The sequence below is a fragment of the Aethina tumida genome, chromosome 2, assembly GCF_024364675.1.
Source record: "Aethina tumida isolate Nest 87 chromosome 2, icAetTumi1.1, whole genome shotgun sequence".
Lineage (NCBI taxonomy): Eukaryota > Metazoa > Arthropoda > Insecta > Coleoptera > Nitidulidae > Aethina > Aethina tumida.
In genome coordinates this window covers 37,576,242-37,597,974 of record NC_065436.1, presented here as the reverse complement: position 1 = coordinate 37,597,974, position 21,733 = coordinate 37,576,242, and the positions used below count along the sequence as shown (strand labels likewise).

Genomic DNA, 21,733 nt, shown 5'->3' with positions numbered 1-21,733 from the left:
GGAATGCAATAAAATATTTCGTTCGATGAATGAATGAACGAATTGGTAGCTTTAAATAAAAAGTAGGAGAATGGCAACTGAAGAACATAACGCAAATCGAAGAGAAAAAAAAGAAAGGAAAAAATGTGTGAAAATGTGCATTGAAATTTCCCGTAGGTTTCCCAAAAGGAGCAAACTTATTGCGTGTGAGGCTTTCATCTTGAGCTGGGTACCCGGTGCGTTAACCTCCAGCCTCCTGCAGCCGTAGCAGTCGTCGGTTTCTTTCTTTCACTCTCGCCGGTACGCGGCGTAATGCCGTCTCTAGGTCACGGTCTCGACCGTTCGTGGGGGGCACACAGCATCCCCATTTGGGGGTACTTGACATCTTCACTATATAACATGCACGGTTCGGGGGTACATGTCATATCGGTGCGGTAAACCAACAAGAGTTCATCGTGCATTGGCGAGCCGGACTCTAAATGGCTTCCAAATACTTTGTGAGTACACGCACTACTACACCGTAATTTTTGGGCTTTTGTTAAACATTTAATATTATCGTTCATTTCGTTTTTAGATTGTTTTGGTCATACCGGCACTGATTGCCTACTGTGCGGCCACATTCGGTAAAGAACAGTGAGTATCCATCGAAAACACAATTATCATCTGGTACATGCAAGTACATATTTTGTTTATGTGTTAATATTTTTTTTCAAATATTATTAAAACAGTTTCAAATAAACTCACATGAAATATGTGCTTTACACTTCAAGGAATCTCTTTCTTAATGAGATACTATACTCCAGTTTAAAAAGATCTTAAGACTATAGGGATGAAATTTCAGTGTACACATAAGAATCCACGTACCAGAAGGCGGAGGCGATCACCACCACAAAGAAGTGATTGTTCATGATCATGGTGGCGGAGGAGGCGGCGGCTACGGAGGCGGAGGAGGTTATGGCGGTGGCGGTGGTCATGACGACCATCACGGAGGCGGAGGCGGTTTTGGAGGTGGTTTTGGCGGCGGTTTCGGCGGCGGATTCGGAGGTGGCGGCGGCCACGATGATCACGACCACCACGGTGGATTTGGAGGAGGAGGAGGTGGTGGTTACGGAGGAGGCGGTGGCCATGGAGGCGGCGGAGGAGTCGCGCACACCATTGTCTTAGCCAGCGGCGGAGGAGGAGGTTACGGAGGAGGTGGCGGAGGCTACGATGATCACCACGGCGGTGGTGGCGGAGGAGGAGGTTACGGAGGTGGTTTTGGAGGCGGATTCGGAGGTGGATTTGGCGGCGGCCATGACGATCACCACGGCGGTGGCGGTGGAGGTGGTTACGGAGGAGGCGGCGGATTCGGAGGTGGATTCGGAGGAGGACATGACGATCACCACGGAGGTGGCGGAGGAGGATATGGAGGTGGTGGTGGATACGGAGGCGGAAGTGGTTTCGGAGGTGGATTAGGAGGCGGACACGACGACCATCACGGTGGTGGTGGTGGAGGATATGGAGGCGGAGGCGGCGGTGGATATGGAGGCGGCGGTGGATATGGAGGAGGTGGCGGTGGCCATGGAGGAGGTGGTGTAATTCATCTTCATGGTGGTGATCCGTTGCCATCAGGCGGCGGCGGAGGTTACGGAGGTAAGAGTTGGTTATTAATTAATTAATTAATATTATTTAGTACATTTCTTATCAAAAATTACATACTTTCATTAGGATACGAAATTAATCTAGCATACCTAATAAAATAAATACATTTTAAGTAAAATACAATTAAAAATTTCTCTTATAAATATTTATCTTGTTCAAGTGGATATAAAATTGAATTTGTTTCGCTTGATTTTATTATGGTTGGTGAAACTTATATATAATAATATAATAAAAATATTATATTTTTTTAAATATTAATAATATTTAATGCAAATATTAATAATTATTTTCTTCAGGAGGTGGAGGCCACGGAGGTGGCGGAGGATACGGAGGCGGAGGTGGATACGGAGGCGGACATGACGATCACCACGGAGGTGGTGGCGGAGGCGGATACGGAGGAGGCGGCGGATTTGGTTATGGAGGCGGCGGCGGCTTCGGTGGTGGTCACGATGACCATCATGGCGGTGGCGGCGGCAGCGGAGGATACGGAGGTGGCGGAGGAGGAGGATATGGAGGCGGTTTCGGAGGCGGATTCGGAGGTGGACATGACGATCACCACGGAGGCGGTGGAGGCGGAGGATACGGAGGTGGCGGTGGATACGGAGGAGGTGGTGGACATGGAGGAGGAGGTGGATACGGAGGCGGAGGTGGATACGGAGGTGGAGGTGGATATGGAGGAGGCGGCGGCGGTGGCCATGGCGGCGGCTGGGATTAAATCGTCTCTCCTTTTCAAAGTACCTCTCATCATCTTACAAGTCTGTGTCACCTTAGTCCATAAGCCCATAATTTATCATTTCGTGTTCATGTGTCATGTATGTATGTGTGTAAATATTGTTGAGAATCATTGTTATGTAATTTTAAATGAATAAATAAATATTTTATACAATTTAGAACTTTATATCAATTACATATAAACATATAATATCTAAATCTAAAATATTCTTTGCCATTTTGAAGAAACCATCATTTAGTGCATTACATCGGGTGAACCCAAAGTCAAACTGGATTTATTCCTTGGGAATCTCAAACTGCAACGCGACCAAAACATAGGTCAATATATTTGCGGAAATCTGAAACAAATCACTTCATAAAAGAAAAATAAATAGAAAAACATGAAATCCTCTTACTGGACCAGCAATTCCCAAATCGATGGTGAAGACTCCACTTGCAGTAAATGGTCTGTGCTGTTTTAGTTTTTCGATAAACAATCTGACCTGTTGGTGTTCTTCCTGCGTGGAAATTCTCGTTGAATATTCCAATAAGAAACTTGTTAATCCTTGTATCTGAAATGATATTCATGTTAGGCATACATTATAACGTTTCTTTTAAGGTTATAATAAAAATAGCAAGAAATGTTGACACTAAGGAAATAGAAAGTGAGTTTTCAATTAAAATAATAAATTTCCTTAGATGCACGATCATTGAAAAAAGTTACTTTCACTGTCTATACTATATATTCGCAAATAGTTGAAAACTATTTAAAATATTACTAATATCCAGAAAGTTGTAGATAAAAAAAATAAATATGTTTAAAACACGGAGTTCTGTGAGACATGGTCAATCATAATGTGTAGATGCACTTATAATGTACAGTTGATTCTTGTTAATTCAAACCTTCGATAATTCGAACCTTTCTATAATTCAAAGTTATCACGAGTTCCCTAGAAAATCTCTTTATATTTCGAACTAGATTAATACATTTTTATGCACTTGGTAATTCGAAAGAAAAAATCATTGCTAAGTAACAAAACGACGCGTCAAACACACGACAATTCAAAGTTGCAGAGAAAAAGAGAGAGACAAGATCAAACTTGTATCATAATGCACGAGCCTCTGATTTGTAATGATTAATTCGACACACTTCTTCACGAATTGGTTTGTTTAGTTAACTTTCAGTTACTGTTACTCTTTCGTTGGATGTATACAGATTAAAAAAGTTGTGTTAGTTGTGACTTATAAAAAGTATAAATGCTTGACGATTGCTGCTCAAATTGCTGGAGTACGGAAATGCACTATTAAAGGTGAATTTGGCTGAGACAGTGTAGAGGACAAAAAGTGTCCTTCAAAAATTTTGCGGCAGGTGAAGGGTCGCTTACAAATTTCAAAAAGAGAAATGGAATTGTGTTTGAAAAAGTTTGTAAGGAAAATGGAAGTGTTAATGATGCAGTTTGCTTAGATTGGTATGGTAAATTGAAAAGGTGATGTGAAACTATGATGCCCGATATTTTTAATACTGATGAAACTGGCCTATTTCCTATTCAAATGTTTACCAGTCATTTACTTATAAAGATAAAAAATGTCATGGGGGAAAATATAACAAAGAGAGGTTGACAGTTTTACTTGTAGTCAATATGGTCGAATCGGAAATTATTATTCTTAAAGAATAACAGTTAATAAATAATAATTGATTATCAACACTCAATAATTCGAAGTTTTATATATTTTCTCCCAAATATTTCGATCCACTTAATATTTCAAAGACTCGATAATATCGTAATATTAATATTAATATTGCTTACTTACTAATTTACTATTACTAAAACTGCTGGATAAAAATAAATTCAAATTTTATTTAAATAATTAGTGAAATAAAGTGAGATGTTTGTCTGACTAATGACGGAATTGTAGGCGTTTGTGTAGTTTAAATTGACTTTCATTCGGTACTTGTGCCATAAGCATCTTCCGATTCCCATAGTACTCAGAATGACCTTTTCTCTTTTAGTTTAACAACTTTCTACCAATTAGCCACATAAGATCGCACTTACCATATTTTTGAGTTCCTGTGCGTTCTTCAAAAACAGAAACAATCCGATGGTGTGGAATACAACGAACACGCAATTAAGAACGTGAATAGTCCTGGCGAACGGCGATTTAAAATCGTACGCAATGTACGCAATGACGGCGTACCAATGAATGATGAGTACCGTCAGTTCAACAACTGTGTGAACCAAAAATTGTGGATTCATGCAACTGTTCGTGTCGTATGTGCTGAGGCTGATCTCCTCATGCAGGATCCTCAGATGTTCGACCACATCCGGGGCCGGAAGTTGGGCCAGCTTTCCTGTGCACGGATGTTTTTCTTTGCACACCTCGTAATTGATGAAACCGAAAAAGTCCTTGACGTTGTTCGTTTCGTCGATGCCCTTCATCGGGTGCACGGGGGTGTATCTTAGGCAGCTGATCGTTAATTTTTCAAAACACCCCAAAATGCCAATGTAAACAGAGACTATAGTGAAAAAGGTGATATAAAAAATAAACGAAATTATTTGTAGTACTTTGTTTATGTAAATGTTATAGTCGAAGTTTGTTTGGTAGGATTCGGAGAGATGGAGCCATGTTAGGATGCTGCCCAGACAAAGCATTATCCCAAAAATGGTAGCGATAAATCCGTATTGGATTTTCAGGACCACCTTCATGGCCGACTGGCAAAAGAGTCCATCCTTCAGCAACAACGTCATTTCGTTTAAAGTCCTCAGCAGTTTGGGAAATCTTACAAAACTTGTGAGCGTCAGCACAATAATGTACAAACCGTAAATTGCATCGGTGATGTCGTTCAACAAAATGGGCAAAGATTTCCTCGATGTTAAGTTGACAAAATCCACGGAGTGCACAAGTTGAAAGATATAAAAACAATTTACGGCAACCGTGTATATAAACCAAAAAACCGACTTCTTGAACACGCATTTATCCTGCTTGTGCGTCCATGTGCCTGGAAAAAAGCCGACGAAGCGTCCCAACGTTAAAACCGGCATCATAGTTTTGCACAGGCACAATTTGCGTTTGCGTTCGTCGGGAAACGGTTTTTTGGCGATGTCCTCGACCGTATGGTGCGTGCTTATGTACATTATCTTTATATTATTATTATTAAATTATTATTTCGACCAAGACGCGTGGAACTGCAATGCCACCAACACGTAAGTCACCACCGTCCCGGAAATCTACAACATTTACGTTAATACATTTCGTACGATTGATTTGAAAACATGGGAACGTACGGCTGCCAATAATCTGGTACCGACGGTAAAAATATCCGATGCTCTTAGTACAGGCTTTTGTGTTATTAAGGTGGTAATTAACATCTCAACCTGAAATAAAATTTCAAACTGGAGTAATAAACAGTAATAACCCATTAAAGGTTATAACTTGCCTGGGCTGATTCGGCCGGAGTTAATTTACTAATGGGATATTTGAACAGGAACGACAATATATCTTCATTCTAAAACAAATATCATAATTACAATATGTGCTTGATAAATTACATTTTTGTTTGTTGATTGTAATTATCGATAGGGTTTCAATAATGATGTGTGTTTGTGTCTTCATAAATTGAATTGTCTGCCAGATTAAACATTTATGATATGATAATACAATTAACTGCTGTTTTGTTGCTTTTTAAACCGAAAAACCTACTGGTACCCCATCTACTTTCAATAATACGAAGCGAGTGAAAGTTTGTTTTATTATTAAATACTAGATGGTGCGTACTTTCACTAAATCAGCTAAGGTGCATTATATTGGGTTGTTCGGAAAGTCATTTCGTCTTTTCCCGACAGAGGATTTAATTGTATTTTTTTGCACCCAACTTCACACTTAAGCCGTATAATTTTTATATGCATTGAGAGCTGATATAGAAAGGCTTGTGTGTGAAATTCCAATTAATTCTACGCAGTAGTTTTTGGTTGGTGCCCTTTTAAATATGGAAAGCGATAAGCAGCGTTTTCGACATATCTTACAGTTTTACTATAGAAAGGGTAAAAATGCTGTTCAATCCAGAAAGAAATTGACTGATGTGCATGGAGAAGGTGTGTTGACAGTATGCCAGTGCCAGAACTGGTTCGCTAAATTTCGATCCGGCAATTTTGATGTCGAAGATACACCACGTTCGGGAAGGCCGGTTGAAGCTGATAAAGATTATCCTCGAAGCTCCCACAGAGAAAATAATAGTTTTCTTCGGGAATCGAGATACCCAGCTATAAACTCTTATAAACTTATATTTTGACATTCCAAAACTAGTCTCAAAATTCACAACAATCGACTTTTTGCACATTTTTTGTAAATATCCCGTTTGCTATGGGTTTACGTTTATACGAGTTTATAGCTGGGTATCTCGATTTACAAGATATTCACCTAATTGTGACTAAGATGACTGGACTATATACTCAGTATATGGTATTCAATTTTTTCAGATTTTTCAACTCACCAATTTCGCAGTTAAATCATGTTGACGCAATATCCAAATAAGAGAGACAATCATTACACCAGTAAATAATAAAATTTGAATATTCAGTATCTTATCAAATATTTGCTCCGAATCATACCATTCGCACACTTCAACGTAAAAAATAACGACAAAGGTATACGTTAAAACAGGAATAGATAACAAGGATATTAAACATAATATTTTTTTGTCCAACATTATGGTCCGTTGTATTAACAAATTAAACCTGACAATTTTATCCAATTTATCATAAATATTGAAAAACTTATTTGGAACAATTTCACTTTCGTTTAATAGAATTGTATCTATATAAATCTGATTATTGAGGATTTTTTTCAAATGTTTCAAATATGCCTCCACAATCATTTTACAACATCGGTGTTTCTGAGTAACTAAAAAAGTAACATTTAATATCAAATAAGTGAAACTGAAGTCCATTATAAATCTACAATAGAAATAATCAGTTGTAAAATGTTTAGTATAATGATCGACCAAAGTAATATTATATATAAATGTGATAATTACGAACATATTCATACTTCTCTTTTTAAATTTCATACTTTGGAATTGTTCGAGAGTTATTAACGGTTTAATGTTGTACTTTCTTGCCAATAGTAGTAAAAAATTCCATCCATTCAATGTTAACAAAAAATATTTATGATACATCAAAACGCCCAAAAGAAAGACATTTCCACAAGATATACTAATAAACTCTGTTAAAATCATTAAACAAGTTCTGGTGCCTTTTTTGCACACATTTTCAATCATTGGGACGAAAGCGTATGATAACGATATTTGTGTCAGAGTTGAAACCATCAAAATATAAAATTGGGCCGATGAGAAAGAAAACGACGAATATTTTACGTTTTTATCCGTGTGTGGACATTTACTTTTAACTAATGCGAAAATGGTAAATGTATGGTGTAAAATACACGCTGGACATTCGTTCGACTTTACAACAACCATCTTTCTGAAATATACAATCATAACAGAAAAATATCGATCATAATTAACTAGAAACTAATGAAACTTTACTTAATTGTTTGCAATTAGTGTTACATTAATTACGGCAATTAACAACAACATTGTTGATCATACACACAATTAAATTGTATACCGATCGAAAAGTGTCTGATTCGACTGAAATTTGAAAGAGACATCAGGGACGAGAGAGACAGTAAAAGACTCCCACTAAGGGGCAAACTTGCAGACCTTTACTGTCTCCGTCGTATACTATGTCACTCTCATAATTCAGTCGGATCAAACAATTTTCTATCGGTATGTGTATATTTGTTGTAATATAGAAATTTTTAGTTTTCATTTAAAAGTACCTTCTCTACTTACCTTAGTCCTAATTAAATCGTATTGAAACAATGTCCAAGTAAGAGAAGTGCTCATAATAATAAACATAATGAACAATTCGACACTAACTTTGCGTTCGAGGGTTAGTTCGTCATAGAATAACTCACAAATTTCGGTAAAAAGGATGACAGCCAAACCGAACGTGAATATGGGAATGAAAAAGAACAATATAGGTCGTAGCAGATCACCATCAAGCATAATTGATCTATTTAACAGTAAATTAAATCTTACAAGCCTGTTGAGTTTATTGCAATTTATGATAAACTGATTTCGATTGGACTTTTGATTGTCGAGAACATTTTTTAAATTATTTAAAAAAGTGTTTAGTATGTACTGCTGAAATTTGCGTTTTTGAGTTGCCTGGTATACTATTTCCAGGATAAAGTACACAAAAGCAAAACCGTGTATGTTTCTTATGTAATCGAAAATCGAATAATTCGTCCTCCATAAGTTGATAGCAAAAAATATGAGAGTATAGACTAAAGTTACATATTCCATTGCACGCTTTCCGAACTTTAAATTCTTGTATTGTTTTTCGGACAATAAAGGAGATAAGTTATACTTTCTAGCGGTTTTTAATAAATAGTCCCAACCCAAAATTATCTTGAGGACTAATTTATGATTTATAATCATATTTAACGCGTAAATATTTCCACAACATACGAACAAAATCTCTGTTACTGTCACCAAACAAAATCGTGCACCTTTTTCGCACATTTTATTGTAAATCTCCACATAAATATATGAGGAGACAATCGCAATTAAAACTATCAGGCTGAATATACACAATTGCAGGCGGGATCTTTTAAATGTGCAACCAGTCATATTTTCATTTTTGTGTGGACATTTTATTGTGATAAGACTGTACTTGTAAAAGGCATTTTGCCAAATGCACGACGTACATTCATGTGGCTTGACCATTTTCAAATAAATTAAGTCTGATTATATGAACAATGGGGAAATATAATTTTCTTAATCCTTGTTCATAATATTTAATAGGACAAATCAACTTGGTAGTTAATCAAATTAATTTGTACTATTAACATAAATGTTAACATAAATGTGTGCATATCTTACCATACAACTGACAATTTCCAAACGTCTCAACACATATATAACTCCAATAATAATTATAATCGTTTCGATTTCTAGTTCGATCATTTTTGAGTTAATTAAAGAGGCGTCAGATGAAATGATGACGATCAAATAAACATCAAGGGTGAGAAGAGTCGTCGCACTCATTATCCAAATCAGCAACATCGGGTTGTAGACACTGTTACTTGCGTGTAAATTTTTAACAAACATGTTTAAAAACTTATTCATTTTAATTACAATCTGGTAGAGACCTACCGGAACATCTTCTTGACTTACTGTCTTCTCTTGACTGAAGTAATAAATTTTGTCTTTAAGGGACAATTTTTTAATCATGGCCTTTCTTAATGTCTTGTTAAATATAGATCCCAAAAAGAGGAGATAGTGACTTTCTTGTGCCATTTCACCAAAAAGAATTGCTTGATTGTAGAGACCGAAAGCTAAACACATCTGCCTCAAATGTTGAAACTCTAATAAATCGATGAATACATAATTGTAACCCAAGAATGAAACAACCAAACCTGAATAAGTGCAGCACTGAAAGACGATGTTCTTCGTTTGTAAATTTTTAAACTCGATTTTTAATAGACTTTTATCAAAAACAATATCGGTTACTTCTTCAATAAGTGCTCCCCACTTTTTAAAATTATTCAATTTATGGTTTATGCTCAATAATACCAGGAACAAATATAAATTGCTGTTAAAGGAAAATATAAATTCAGTTGTTATAATTAGACATTCGATTTTATTAATACCACAATGCTTCCACATCAAATACACGTAAGTGGAAGTAAATAAAAATATGCACAGGTTTATAATGTACGATACAATTAGAACACGTTTTGAAATTTTAATATCGGCCGTTGTTTGGCCCTTTTTATTGTGTTGACAGTAGAAACGTAATGGCCAAACAAAATGTGTGATTTGGGTGATTTGTCTGAAAATGCACGCAATGCATTTGTATTTTTCTAAAGGTTTAACAGATAAATTAATCGAACTTGCCATGGTCGATCACTGTTTTCAGATAACGAGTCTCTTATTCAATTAAGTGCTTTTCGGTCGATCGTATCGGTATAAATATTTATTTTCAGCTTGGAAAAACATTCGTGTGTTTATAAACGAAATAATAAAACTAGTTTTATATAAATGAATGGAAAGATTAATTACAGTATAATTTCCTCTTTCATTATCAATTAAAAAAAAAAACGATGAATTACACCACTTTAAAAAATGAAATAAATATATCATACCAAATGTGAAGTTTGTTCTCCGTTGTGAAGTAGATAAATCACGCCAAAAATGGTGGCAAAAGTCTTAATATCCAATTCCAGAATTTTTTTATTGAAATCTCCGACTCTGAGTACAACAATCAAATAGGAATTGATGATGAGTATTCCGGTAGAGATGAGAAACATCACCACCATAACGGACTTGTAAAATTTGCTCCAGGATCTGAAACTGTAGCCGATCTTCAACAAATATCCGTTGAATTTCTTCAAATGGTCCGTCAACAATGGCTCGCGTCTCGTGATCCTCTCGTATTGCTCGTTCCTCGAAATGGAATGCAAATGCACCAGCAGCACGCACTTTATCGACTTTCTAATCGATTTAAACAAGTAAAACGTGAATTTGCACTGCTGCGAAATTTGAAAAATGATTTGAAACTGGAAAAACATACTCGCCACAGACGCGACATGTCTAATGTAACCGTAATCCAAATCGTCCTGCGTCAAAAATACATTGAACACCGCAACCAAACTGACGAACACATACGTCAGACACAATAGGAAGTTCCTTTTCATTTTTAACCGAAGGAACTGGCGTCTGGTCAATATCCGTGGTACACCGTATTTTCTACAGTTTTCGATGAAATATTGCAGGACTTGCATCCACTGCACGCGGATTTTGACGTTGATCAAGCAAAATAGCACGAGTAAATTGCCACATAACGCGAACAAAAATCTTGTCAAGACGATCAAACATTGATTTTTATTTTCGGGGCAGTACGTCGATAGCATTTTTAAATACGTGTATGTTATCAGTGTAACCACTATGTTCGTCGCGTATGATATATATAAATTGCGTTTGCATATCTTAAAATCGCATTTCTTTACTTTTTTATCAGAGTGGGGACACGAACTTTTTATAGGAAAGAAAGTCAAATGTAAAAATGTTAGAGTTCTCATAATGCACGCGCTACAATCTTTATGTTTCATTTTACTGTGGGAATTATGGAAATTGTTCATTTATTTATTAATTAGTGTTATGTTACAATTAATGTTTACGCTTTACTTAACATTGTCAATATTTATGTACATTTGAAAGTATATTCTCCGTTGATAATTTTGGAATAATTAGAAAATTGTTCACATAACTACACATAATACGTGTTGATATTGAAAAAAATGAAAGTAAATTCCAATAAAGTTATAAAAGTTTAATTTACAAAAAAAAAAAGAATATTCTTGTGTCTGCTAGAAAATAAGAGAAAATATTCATGAAAACAAGAAAAGCCTGATCATGAAGGCGACTATTCTTTATGCCTTTTTTAAATAGTTTTTAAATATAATTGATTAAATTTAATAATAACATCATAAAAAATAATATCTTCCACAACGATGTGAGGTAGTATTCGATACCAAACACAAAGTAATTTACACTTTTAACGTTTAGTTTTAAAACAATATAACTTCCTTAAAAATAAGTTTCTTTAACAAAATAAACCCCATTCTTGGAACTGAAGGAAAGATCAATCTCAGTTGTGATCTTCTCTTCAGAACTAAACTGTTTACTACGTAAAAAATGGACAAAGAAAAGAAGTAAATTCCAATAAAGTTATAAAAGCCTAGTTTGCAAAAAAAAAAGAATATTCTTGTGCCTGCTAGAAAATAAGACAAAATATTCATCAGAATTATATAAAAACAAGACAAGTCTGATCATAAAGGTGACTCTTGATTATACCTTTTTTAAATAATTGTTAAGTACAATGGATTAAATTAATAGTAACATCATAAACTTCCTTAAAAATAAGTATGTTTAACAAAATAAACACACTCTTGGAACTGAAAGGTAGATCAATCTCAGATTTGATCTTTTATTCAGAACTAAACTGTTTACTACGTAAAAAATTGGACAAAGAAAAAAATTAAGAATAGACACGAGCAGAAAAATATGGACAATATGATGTACCATAGTATGTGATGATATAACAGATGGGCTGAAAAGTCCCTGGCCTAACACATAGATCGCGCTAGTTTTATTGCATTCATCTTTTCTTCAGTTAGTACTAATTTTCAAAAGACAGCTGTTAAAATTATAATAATATTCTATTAATTAGTTTGTGTGTTATTGTGCTAAGAGAGACGCTAATTTAGTTATTTTCAAAACAATGGTTTAAAAACAATTTCGTGTTTTAATTTCACACTGCTTCTTGATGGGAAAAAATACCGTTCAAGGAAAGCAATGACTTGAAAAGTGTTATGGGGGCTCCGCTTCATCAGAAACAATAATAAAACATTGGTTTGCTAATTTCAACCGTGGTTGTAGATGCATTGATGATGCAGAACACAGTCGAGGTCCAAATGGGGCGGTAACAACAGAAAACATTCACAAAATCACAAATCGTTTTGAATGATCGAAAAGTTGTTGTGTTAGCTGACATCGTAAAGATATCAAAAGAACTTGTTGGCTTTATATTGTATGATCATTTGACTGTGAGAAAGCTTTGTTCAAAGAGGGTGCCAAGTTTGTTCACTGTTGACCAGAAACAAGAACGTGTTGATTATTCTGAGCAGTATTTGGCCATGTTTCAACGTAACACACCGGATTTTTTGCGTCGATATGTGACAATAGATGAAACATGGATTCATCATTTGACTCCGGAATCAAAACGATCGTCATCTAAGTGGGCAGTAACTGATGAACCTCGTCCAATGCACAACAATTCGCTGGAAAGTTTATGGCCTCGGTATTTTAGGATGTGCGTTAACAGAGGATATTATATAGAGTTACTGCAGCATTTGAAGGCTGAAATTGCAAAGAAACGATCACATATGGCAAAGAAAAAAATTTTGTTTTAACGCACCGTGTCACAAGTCAATAAAAACAAAGGCAATATTACAGGAATTGAACTTCGAATTGCTCCCATATCCACCGAATTCGCCAGATTTGGCACTCAGCGACTGCTGGCTCTTTACAGACCTCCAAAAGATGCTCGCTGGTAAGAAATTTCGCACGAATAAAGAGGTTATCCTTGAAACTGAGGCATATTTTGAGGTAAAAGGTAAATCGCTCTACAAAAGTGGTATTGAAATGTTAGAGAGACGCTGGAATGATCGCGTTGCTCTTGATGGAAATTATGTTAATAAATAAAGCTAATTTTGAACAAAAAAACAGTGTTTTCTTTCTTAGGCTTCAGCCCATGTATTAAGATGTAGTCAGGCGTTGTTAGGAAGAAACAGAGCGTCTCTTCTACTCACCAGAGAAGTTCGTTTTCGTTAAGTTATTCATTACCTAGGTGTTTCTAAACAAGAAAGTTTTGCACATATCATAGATCTGCAATGCTTTCATTATTTAATACGTACGTATAACGTCTTCTCCTTCTGTTACCTTAAGTCGATTTTTGAACACATAAAGCAAATTAACATGAATTTGAATACATCTTTCAATCCAAGCAATATATATATACAATGAAAAAACATAAATATTATTGTTAAACCGAGTATAAAAAAGTTTTCAGTAATATTTACAGTTTAATTTTTAAATAAATAATGAACCAAAAATGTTTCTAACATACATTCACAAAAACTAGTTATTGTACTTACCATTCCACTAAAATCTTCATTAATAAAGAGAATCGAACTTATTCCGACAATCATATAAAGGGTTCTGGCCATAATAAAACCGACTATATAGGCATAATCATCCCATTCGATTAGTATCAAGTAAACATTAACGATCATCATTGCAATTAGATGCACCAACCAGAAAGCCAAAGATAATCCCATTGTCCCATTCAGTTTCCGATAATTGGCATGGATCGATTGGTAGAATTCGTTCGTCCTGTTGAGGAATTCCGCCAGGTTCAATTTTTGGGGAAGAACGAAAACTTTGGCCGGTTTGTTCCGTTCGTCATCGTGTGGCAAACACAAAGTTAAGTAATTAATCATAGACTTCTTGCTGGAGGAGTACAGTTTTCGCATTAGAGCTTGTATAACGAAAAATTGATATACAATGGTTATCTGAAAGTAATTGCTCAGGCTGCTTAAGAAATGTCTTGCGAAAATACCGAAAGAATTCTCTTCGAAGAAATAAACCATGAAAAAGAAGGTAAACACCATAACGCCCACAGTGAGAACAATGGTAAATATAAAACTCACCGCTAAATATTTATTAAAATTCGGATCAAATTCAAAGTTAAATCCGAAATAGTGATGCAATTTAAATGTGTCGTGCAAAGTATTCAGTACCATCTCTTTCTTTTTTGCCGTGAATAAACCCGCAAAAGCCAACTCACTTCCTATTATTATATAAATTAGATCTGTAGTCAGGACCAAACACTTTACCATATGCTCCGTTGCACAAACAATGCTTTGTTGATACAAATATACGAGAATTATGCAGCCAATTATACATGAGAACAAAATTGTAAAAATATAATAATAGAAGTTGAGATGAAATCGCTCGTTTGAACTGCCATGTTTTTCAACTGTTGAGATGGGTAGAATAAAATAGGACAAATAGAAAATAGGTCTAAAATAGCAGACGACGCAATATTCTTTTAAATTAGAATAAAACGGAGACATCGTATGTATAGGTCGTTGTTAATGATACTAAAAGATTGTGGCATTTTTTAAATGTTCGATGTCTATCGCGTAATTTAATTACAAATTGATTATACATCAATATCGAATGTCAACTAATTATTTTGAATAATTTATGATTATTCATTATAACAATTACCATAAGTTAATAGTCATTAATTTCTAATATTTTAAATACTAAAGATTTGTCTAATATTTAAACACTCACAACAACTTTAAAGAAATTATTAAATATTTGAATTCAACAATCTGATGAGGTTTTATAGATAAACAAAAAATAATACGGTAATTACTTACTTTGGAAGATGAATATTCTGCTTTGAATAACGTGATCATAATAATAATGATAACGAATACGGTACGTGCCATGACAAAAACAATAGATTCCCCATGATTCATCCAATCCTTCACCACCAAATAAACATTAATAATCAACAAAGTAATAACTGCTAACAACCAGGCGATAATGTCGAATCCTAAAATCTTGTTTAGTTCCATATAATTACCGCAAATCTTCAACAGGATATTATTTATATTTTGCAATTGGTCCAGTCGATTTTTTGCTGTTTTGTTCAAACAATTTGACAGATACATTTGAATCGCAGAATAATACTTTAGTAAAATTCTTTGGGTTACGAACAGCTGTGAAATTGTGAACATCTGTATGTGGTTGCTGAGGGCTGCCAAAAAAGCTGTAATCATCCTGTTCATTCCGATTTCATGAAACTTGACCACTCCAACAATTAGTAAGCACAGTCCAAAGATACTACCAGAAATGGAAGTTACGTAAAATCTTTGTATGGTTTTATTAAAGTCCTCGTCTGCTCTTATATCCATTCCGTATTGGTTGCAGAGGCAAACGATTTGTTTCCATGTGTTCAAGTTGTGCAGTTTTATATTCAAAACTAGCAAGTGAGTTGTTAAAATGATGACTCCAATGAAATGATAGCCCTCTTGGGTGAATAAAATTAAACAGGTTTGTAATGATTCGGCGTTGCACAGTTGGAAATGTTCGTAAACCAAAAACAACGACAAACACATTAGAAAAAATAGTATGAAATAACAAACTATTTTTAATTTTTCATTGATATTGAAGTAGCACTTTTGGTTGTTCTTCGGAAAAGTGAACGCTCTGATCGGCCCCAAAGGATTTGCTGTCAAAAGGAACGGTTTAAAAATGCACACAATACAAAATTCATTGTGTTTGTGACACGGTTTTGCAGAACTTTGAAAGAATTTCATGATCATCGGATGTGAGCGGTTTTACTAAACGACATACGCATTCACAAATAATAAAATAATATTGTGCGAACCAATTGTTGCATGTCATACAATTTAGATCGTTGGATAAACACTAAACACTAAACATGGAATAACTGAAAGGCTAGTTAATTATAAAATTGTTTGTCATGTCAATGATTAACTTATATGGCGAATGTCATGGTAATCGAAGTCTCCATCGCACCCAATTTTTAATTAATTGGGGCAATAAAACTGTTTAAATATTTTATACACGGATAAAATACTGCATGCACTATGTTAATGAAATTTGTCAACATATGTTTATAATTATTTCGTTGAATTCATCAATGTAGTAATATTCATAGAAAAAAGAACACACAGATGTATTGATATATTGATGAGTATCATTTTTTTAATATTAGTAATAAGAATCTCATGGGCACGCCCTGAAATTGGTTCTAAATGTGGTGCTCAATTTCGTCTTGAATCATCTCATTCCATGCTGTTGTTATATCTTTAATATAAGGTCGGGTATTATCTTATTGGAAAATATTAGTAACAACCTCAAACCATAACTCCATTTATTCGATATACAATATAAAAAATGTCTTCTGACACATATCGGACTATCAAACTTGGCCACACGAATTAATTTTCAGAAATTAGTTCACCCTCTCTTAAACTTATTTACGTAACTAATATTTGGACGTCTTCATACTAACGGCTTTTTGAATGATTAAGACAATCTTCAAAATCTATCATCAAATCAAATGACTTTTTGTCCTCATAAGGACGAGTGTACGTACCAAATTCTTGTTAAAATTAGATCAATGAATCTGTGCGTTTAATTTTTCATGTGATGTATATAACAAATGGGCTGAAAAGTCCCGGGGTTATCACATTGATGGTTCTAGCTTTATTACATTCACCTCTTTTTAGTTAGTACTAACATTCAAAAGAAAACTGTTAAAATTTCATGATATTCTATTAATTAGTTTGTGAATTATTATGCTAAGACGCTACTTTTGTTATTTTCAAGACAATGGATCAAAAACAATTTCGTGTTTTAATATTTAAATTGCTTCTAGATTGGCAAAAATACCGGTCAAGCAAAGCAATGGCTTGAAAAGTGCTATGGGGATTCCACTCCATTAGAGACAACAATAAAACGTTGGTTTGCTAACTTCAAATGTGGTCGTAGATGCACCGATGATCTAGAACGCAGTGGACATCCAAATGAGGCGGTAACACCAGAAAACATAAAAAAAATCCTCAAAATCGTTTTGAGTGATCGAAAAATGAAGTTGCATGAGTTAGCTGACATCGTAAAGATATCAAAAGAACGTGCTTTTATATTGCATGAGCATTTGAATATGAGAAAGCTCTGTTCAAAGTGGGTACGGTGTTTGCTCACTGTTGACCAGAAACAAGAACGTGTTGATGATTCTGAGCAGTGTTTGGCCATGTTTCAACGTAACAAATCGGAATTTTTGCGTCGATATGTGACAATGGATGAAACATGTATACATACATCACTTCACTCCGGAATCAAAACGATCATCTGCGTGAACAGCAATCGATAAACCACGACCAACGCGCCCTAAAGGACAACAATCGGCTGGAAAGGTTATGGCCTCGGTATTTTGGGATGTGCGTGGTGTAATATTATTAGACTATCATGAGAAGGGAAATACCATCAACAATGAATATTATATAGCGTTATTGGAGCATTCGATGCCCGAAATTGCAAAGAATCGACCGCACATGGCAAAGAAAAAAATTTTGTTTCATCAAGACAATGCACCGTGTCACAAGTCAATCAAAACAATGACAAAACTATATGAATTGAACTTCGAATTGCTCCCACATCCACCGTATTCACAAGATTTCACACCCAGCGATTGCTGGCTGTTCACAGACCTCAAAAAAATGCTCGCCGGTAAGAAATTTCGCACGAATGAAGAGGTTATTGCTGAAACTGAGGCTAAATCGTTTTACAAAAGTGGTATTGAAATGTTTGAGCGGCACTGAAATGATTGCGTTGCTCTTGATGGAGATTACATTGATGAATAAAGCTAATTTTGAGCAAAAAAAAAACGTGTTTTCTTTTTAGGCTTGGACTTTTCAGGCCAGGTGTTAAGATGTAGTCAAGCGTTGTTAGGAAGAAACAGAGCATGTTTTCTTTGTCAGTTCCAGACCTTTTCAGCGCATTAAATATTAATATTAATTATTTTTTATGACGAATTTACAAGTGTAAATTTAGTTTTATTTAGTAAAACATTTTTAAAAGTAATTATTTGAATATTTTTGTTCATAAAACTCAGTCCAACAATATTTTAATTCTAAACTTACCAAGAAATTATTTGTTGGATCTGTCTGTTACTCTGAATGCATTTAAAACAATATACAAACACAATAGAAGGGATCCGATAAAACGTATTCCACATGGGTATAAATGAACAATAAACAATAAGTTTGCATGTTACCAAGCAATTAATTTCGAATGATATGATAAATAAATTATAGTCAAGTGAGAAGTTAGCTCATAAAATTAAATCATGTTAATCATAGTTTTTAATTACAATATGTTAGGTATGGTTATTTGCATAATCTACATATGTCACTTACTATTATGATAAGAAGAAAAATTTTAATATTTTTCCCATTACTTACAGAATGAGCTGAATGTTCGCTCTTAAACAACGTGATCGTAACAACAGAAATAATGAACGTGGTCCTGATGACAACCATAGAGATAATTCTGCCACTTCGATCCCAATCCTTGACCATCAGAAATACGTTCAGGATCATCAGGGCTCCGATACTGACAATCCAATAGGTTATGTCTTTACTCAGGTATTTGCTCATTGTCGAGTAATTTTTCCAAACTCTGGTCACTATTTTGTTCGCGTTGATCAACCTCTGTTCCAAATACACGGTCATGCCGTGTTGCACGTGCAACGTCTTTTCGAGATCGCATTGCAGCACCGTGTAAATTTTTTTCACCATTCTTTGCTCGATGAACATCAGAGTTATAGTTTGTATCTGTATGTGATTGCTTATCGCCGACAAAATATATATCAACAATTTGGGTATGTCGAAATAATCTTTGTTCACTGTGGTCGTGATGATTACGAAGGAAAAGCCCCACGAACTGCCCAAAATTGCTCCCAAAAAATACCACTTTATCGACTTTCTCAGCTTTTTGTCATAGTTGAGTATTATTTTTAATTCTTCGCAGGTTTTCGCAACACGAAGCCAATCGTTCAAGTGCTCAAGACGTACTTTCAAATAGTAACAAGCCGACAATCCGATACAGACTCCGATACTGAAGTAAATCTGATGCGAAGTCATGATGAAACAATACAATTTGTTTCCGTACAAACATAATTGTGAGTGTTCGTATATTAAATAGACGGTCAAAGAAACGACGGTGATTATCATCGAAGTCGACAGAACTTGAATCCTTCTGCAAATTTCAAAGTAGCACTTCCGGTTCGATTCACTGACAACTTTTATCGGTAAGAAAATCCATGACATCATCAAAAACGGACGAAGCATGCAGGGAATGCAAACGTTTTTCGAGTAAATTTTATTGCAGTTTTTTACCAATTTCTTGTCACTTTTCATTTTTTGAGCGTGCGAACGCTTGCCACGACAACAAGCGTAATTCATTGGTCGGTACGCAATCGGTATGTGACGCAGGCTTCCATATTCCAGGAGGATGAATATTAAAGTTTGCATGTCAAATATATTGCGGTTGATTGGATGAAAACTGTTATGATCTGAATTTACGCAGGTTAATAAAATTATTTATCACCATGTTACATCTCACACATTCACATGAACACATTATTTAATTGCGCCCCCTTGTAATTATTCATTCCTGTTTTACTGCCTCAACACACATTTTTTCTGATAAGACTGAACGACTGAATATAATCAAAAAGATGTTTGTGTTTCTTCTATAAAATTATTATGTCATTTAATTTAAAGATACGGAAATTCATTTTTCACATGTTACACATTAATATTAATCAAGGAAATATTGAAACGTCTAAAATTACATATAGTACTTTAGTCAATAAATGTATACATTAAACATTTCTGAAACAACAATACGACTTAACAGCGAAATGTTACAATAATAAAACAGCACTCGTTAACGCCAATTAATAATTAATGGTTAATTATGATAATGTGGTCACGAATTCACCTAGTTGCTAAACGTTTCTTGAATTGTTTTGAAAAAATGAAAACTACTTATCACGCACGAAAATATTTGCAATCGATCCAACATGCCAATCGGTCTGACAACATAAATATCATGAAGCATATTGTGTATAGTGTTGTAGGTCAGTGTGTTGTCGTACACATCTGTGTATATTAATTAGTATGAGAAAATACTAATAATCTTTTAATTAATTAATCTCCTAATTAATTTATTAATCTTTTATGTAAGATCAGCGATAGATAAATAAATAAAATCAGTATGTTTTGTGAAACCGACAAAAATCCCCTGGTGAACCTAATATTCATCGACTATCTTGAGAAAGGAAATATCATCAACTGTGAATATATATATTGGAGCATTTGAAGGCCGTAATTGCAAAGAAATTGGTAAACAAAAAAAAATTGTTTTCTTTGTTAGGCCCTGAACTTTTCTATATGTGGATAACATTTTGTAACCTTCTTTTCATCACTATATAGGAAGGGATCTCGAACTAATTTTTCAGTAAAATATTGTCAGGAATACATTAAAGTTCCAAGGACCCTCCCGTGTCAATTTTCTGTCTTGATCACCGATATCTTCAGGCCTTTTCCCAATCGAAAAAGTGTGATATATGATAGGGCAACGCTTAAGGAATTTACAGCACCCTCCATGGACTGGAATGAAATAAGACGTCAGATTCAGTTCGTGTGGGGTGAGGTAGTACAAGAAAATATCGATAATCTCATTAGATCGATGCCACGACATGTCAATGAGTGCCTTAATCATAGAGGAGATCCGACTTATTATTAGCTTCTGACAATTTACGCTTTAATATTTTTATTAAATTTTTTAATTGATTATTATTCTGTAATAAGTTAATATTTTTATAAAAAAATGGGAATATATCAATTATATCTATTGACAGAAAGTAGAACAACTTTAAAAATATATAAATTGCCACCACCGCTTATATGCACATCTAATATAACTTATATAAATTATGAAAACATATTCATCGATATGTTTTCATAATTTTTAGGTATTAAAAATAATTCTGTTAGCCATAAATCAAAAAACTAAATATTTGGCTTGCAAAAAGTAGAGCAACTTTTTACTAATTGCCGATCTAAACTTCATGGAAAACTTATGGGAGATACTGAAAAA

The 21,733-nt window shown here is 34.7% G+C and overlaps 2 protein-coding genes across 2 annotated transcripts; one reads left to right on the top strand and one right to left on the bottom strand.

The window, feature by feature from the left end:
* The first annotated feature begins 231 nt into the window (after positions 1-231).
* LOC109595207 (uncharacterized) lies at positions 232-2,388 on the top strand. The gene is made up of 4 exons (XM_049962610.1): positions 232-476; positions 554-612; positions 821-1,611; positions 1,917-2,388. The coding sequence occupies exons 1-4, from the start codon at positions 459-461 to the stop codon at positions 2,333-2,335; spliced, it is 1,287 nt and encodes a 428-aa protein (XP_049818567.1). The 5' UTR covers positions 232-458; the 3' UTR covers positions 2,336-2,388.
* Positions 2,389-2,496: 108 nt separating this feature from the next.
* LOC109595208 (uncharacterized) lies at positions 2,497-5,705 on the bottom strand. The gene is made up of 4 exons (XM_020010513.2): positions 5,616-5,705; positions 4,386-5,558; positions 2,748-2,903; positions 2,497-2,690 (listed from the first exon to the last, which is right to left on the bottom strand). The coding sequence occupies exons 2-4, from the start codon at positions 5,463-5,465 to the stop codon at positions 2,628-2,630; spliced, it is 1,299 nt and encodes a 432-aa protein (XP_019866072.2). The 5' UTR covers positions 5,466-5,558; positions 5,616-5,705; the 3' UTR covers positions 2,497-2,627.
* Between the last annotated feature and the right edge of the window lie 16,028 nt (positions 5,706-21,733).

What these genes read in the sequence shown, in the direction of transcription:
- LOC109595207 (XM_049962610.1), top strand. An exon ending in GCCACATTCGGTAAAGAACA is followed by an intron (nt 613 to 820) that starts GTGAGTATCCAT and finishes ATGAAATTTCAG; the next exon opens with TGTACACATAAGAATCCACG. An exon ending in CGGCGGCGGAGGTTACGGAG is followed by an intron (nt 1,612 to 1,916) that starts GTAAGAGTTGGT and finishes TATTTTCTTCAG; the next exon opens with GAGGTGGAGGCCACGGAGGT.
- LOC109595208 (XM_020010513.2), bottom strand. Translation starts at nt 5,465, where the DNA reads ATGTACATAAGCACGCACCATACGGTCGAGGACATCGCCAAAAAACCG. An exon ending in CACAGGAACTCAAAAATATG is followed by an intron (nt 2,904 to 4,385) that starts GTAAGTGCGATC and finishes ATATCATTTCAG; the next exon opens with ATACAAGGATTAACAAGTTT. An exon ending in ATTTGGGAATTGCTGGTCCA is followed by an intron (nt 2,691 to 2,747) that starts GTAAGAGGATTT and finishes GATTTGTTTCAG; the next exon opens with ATTTCCGCAAATATATTGAC.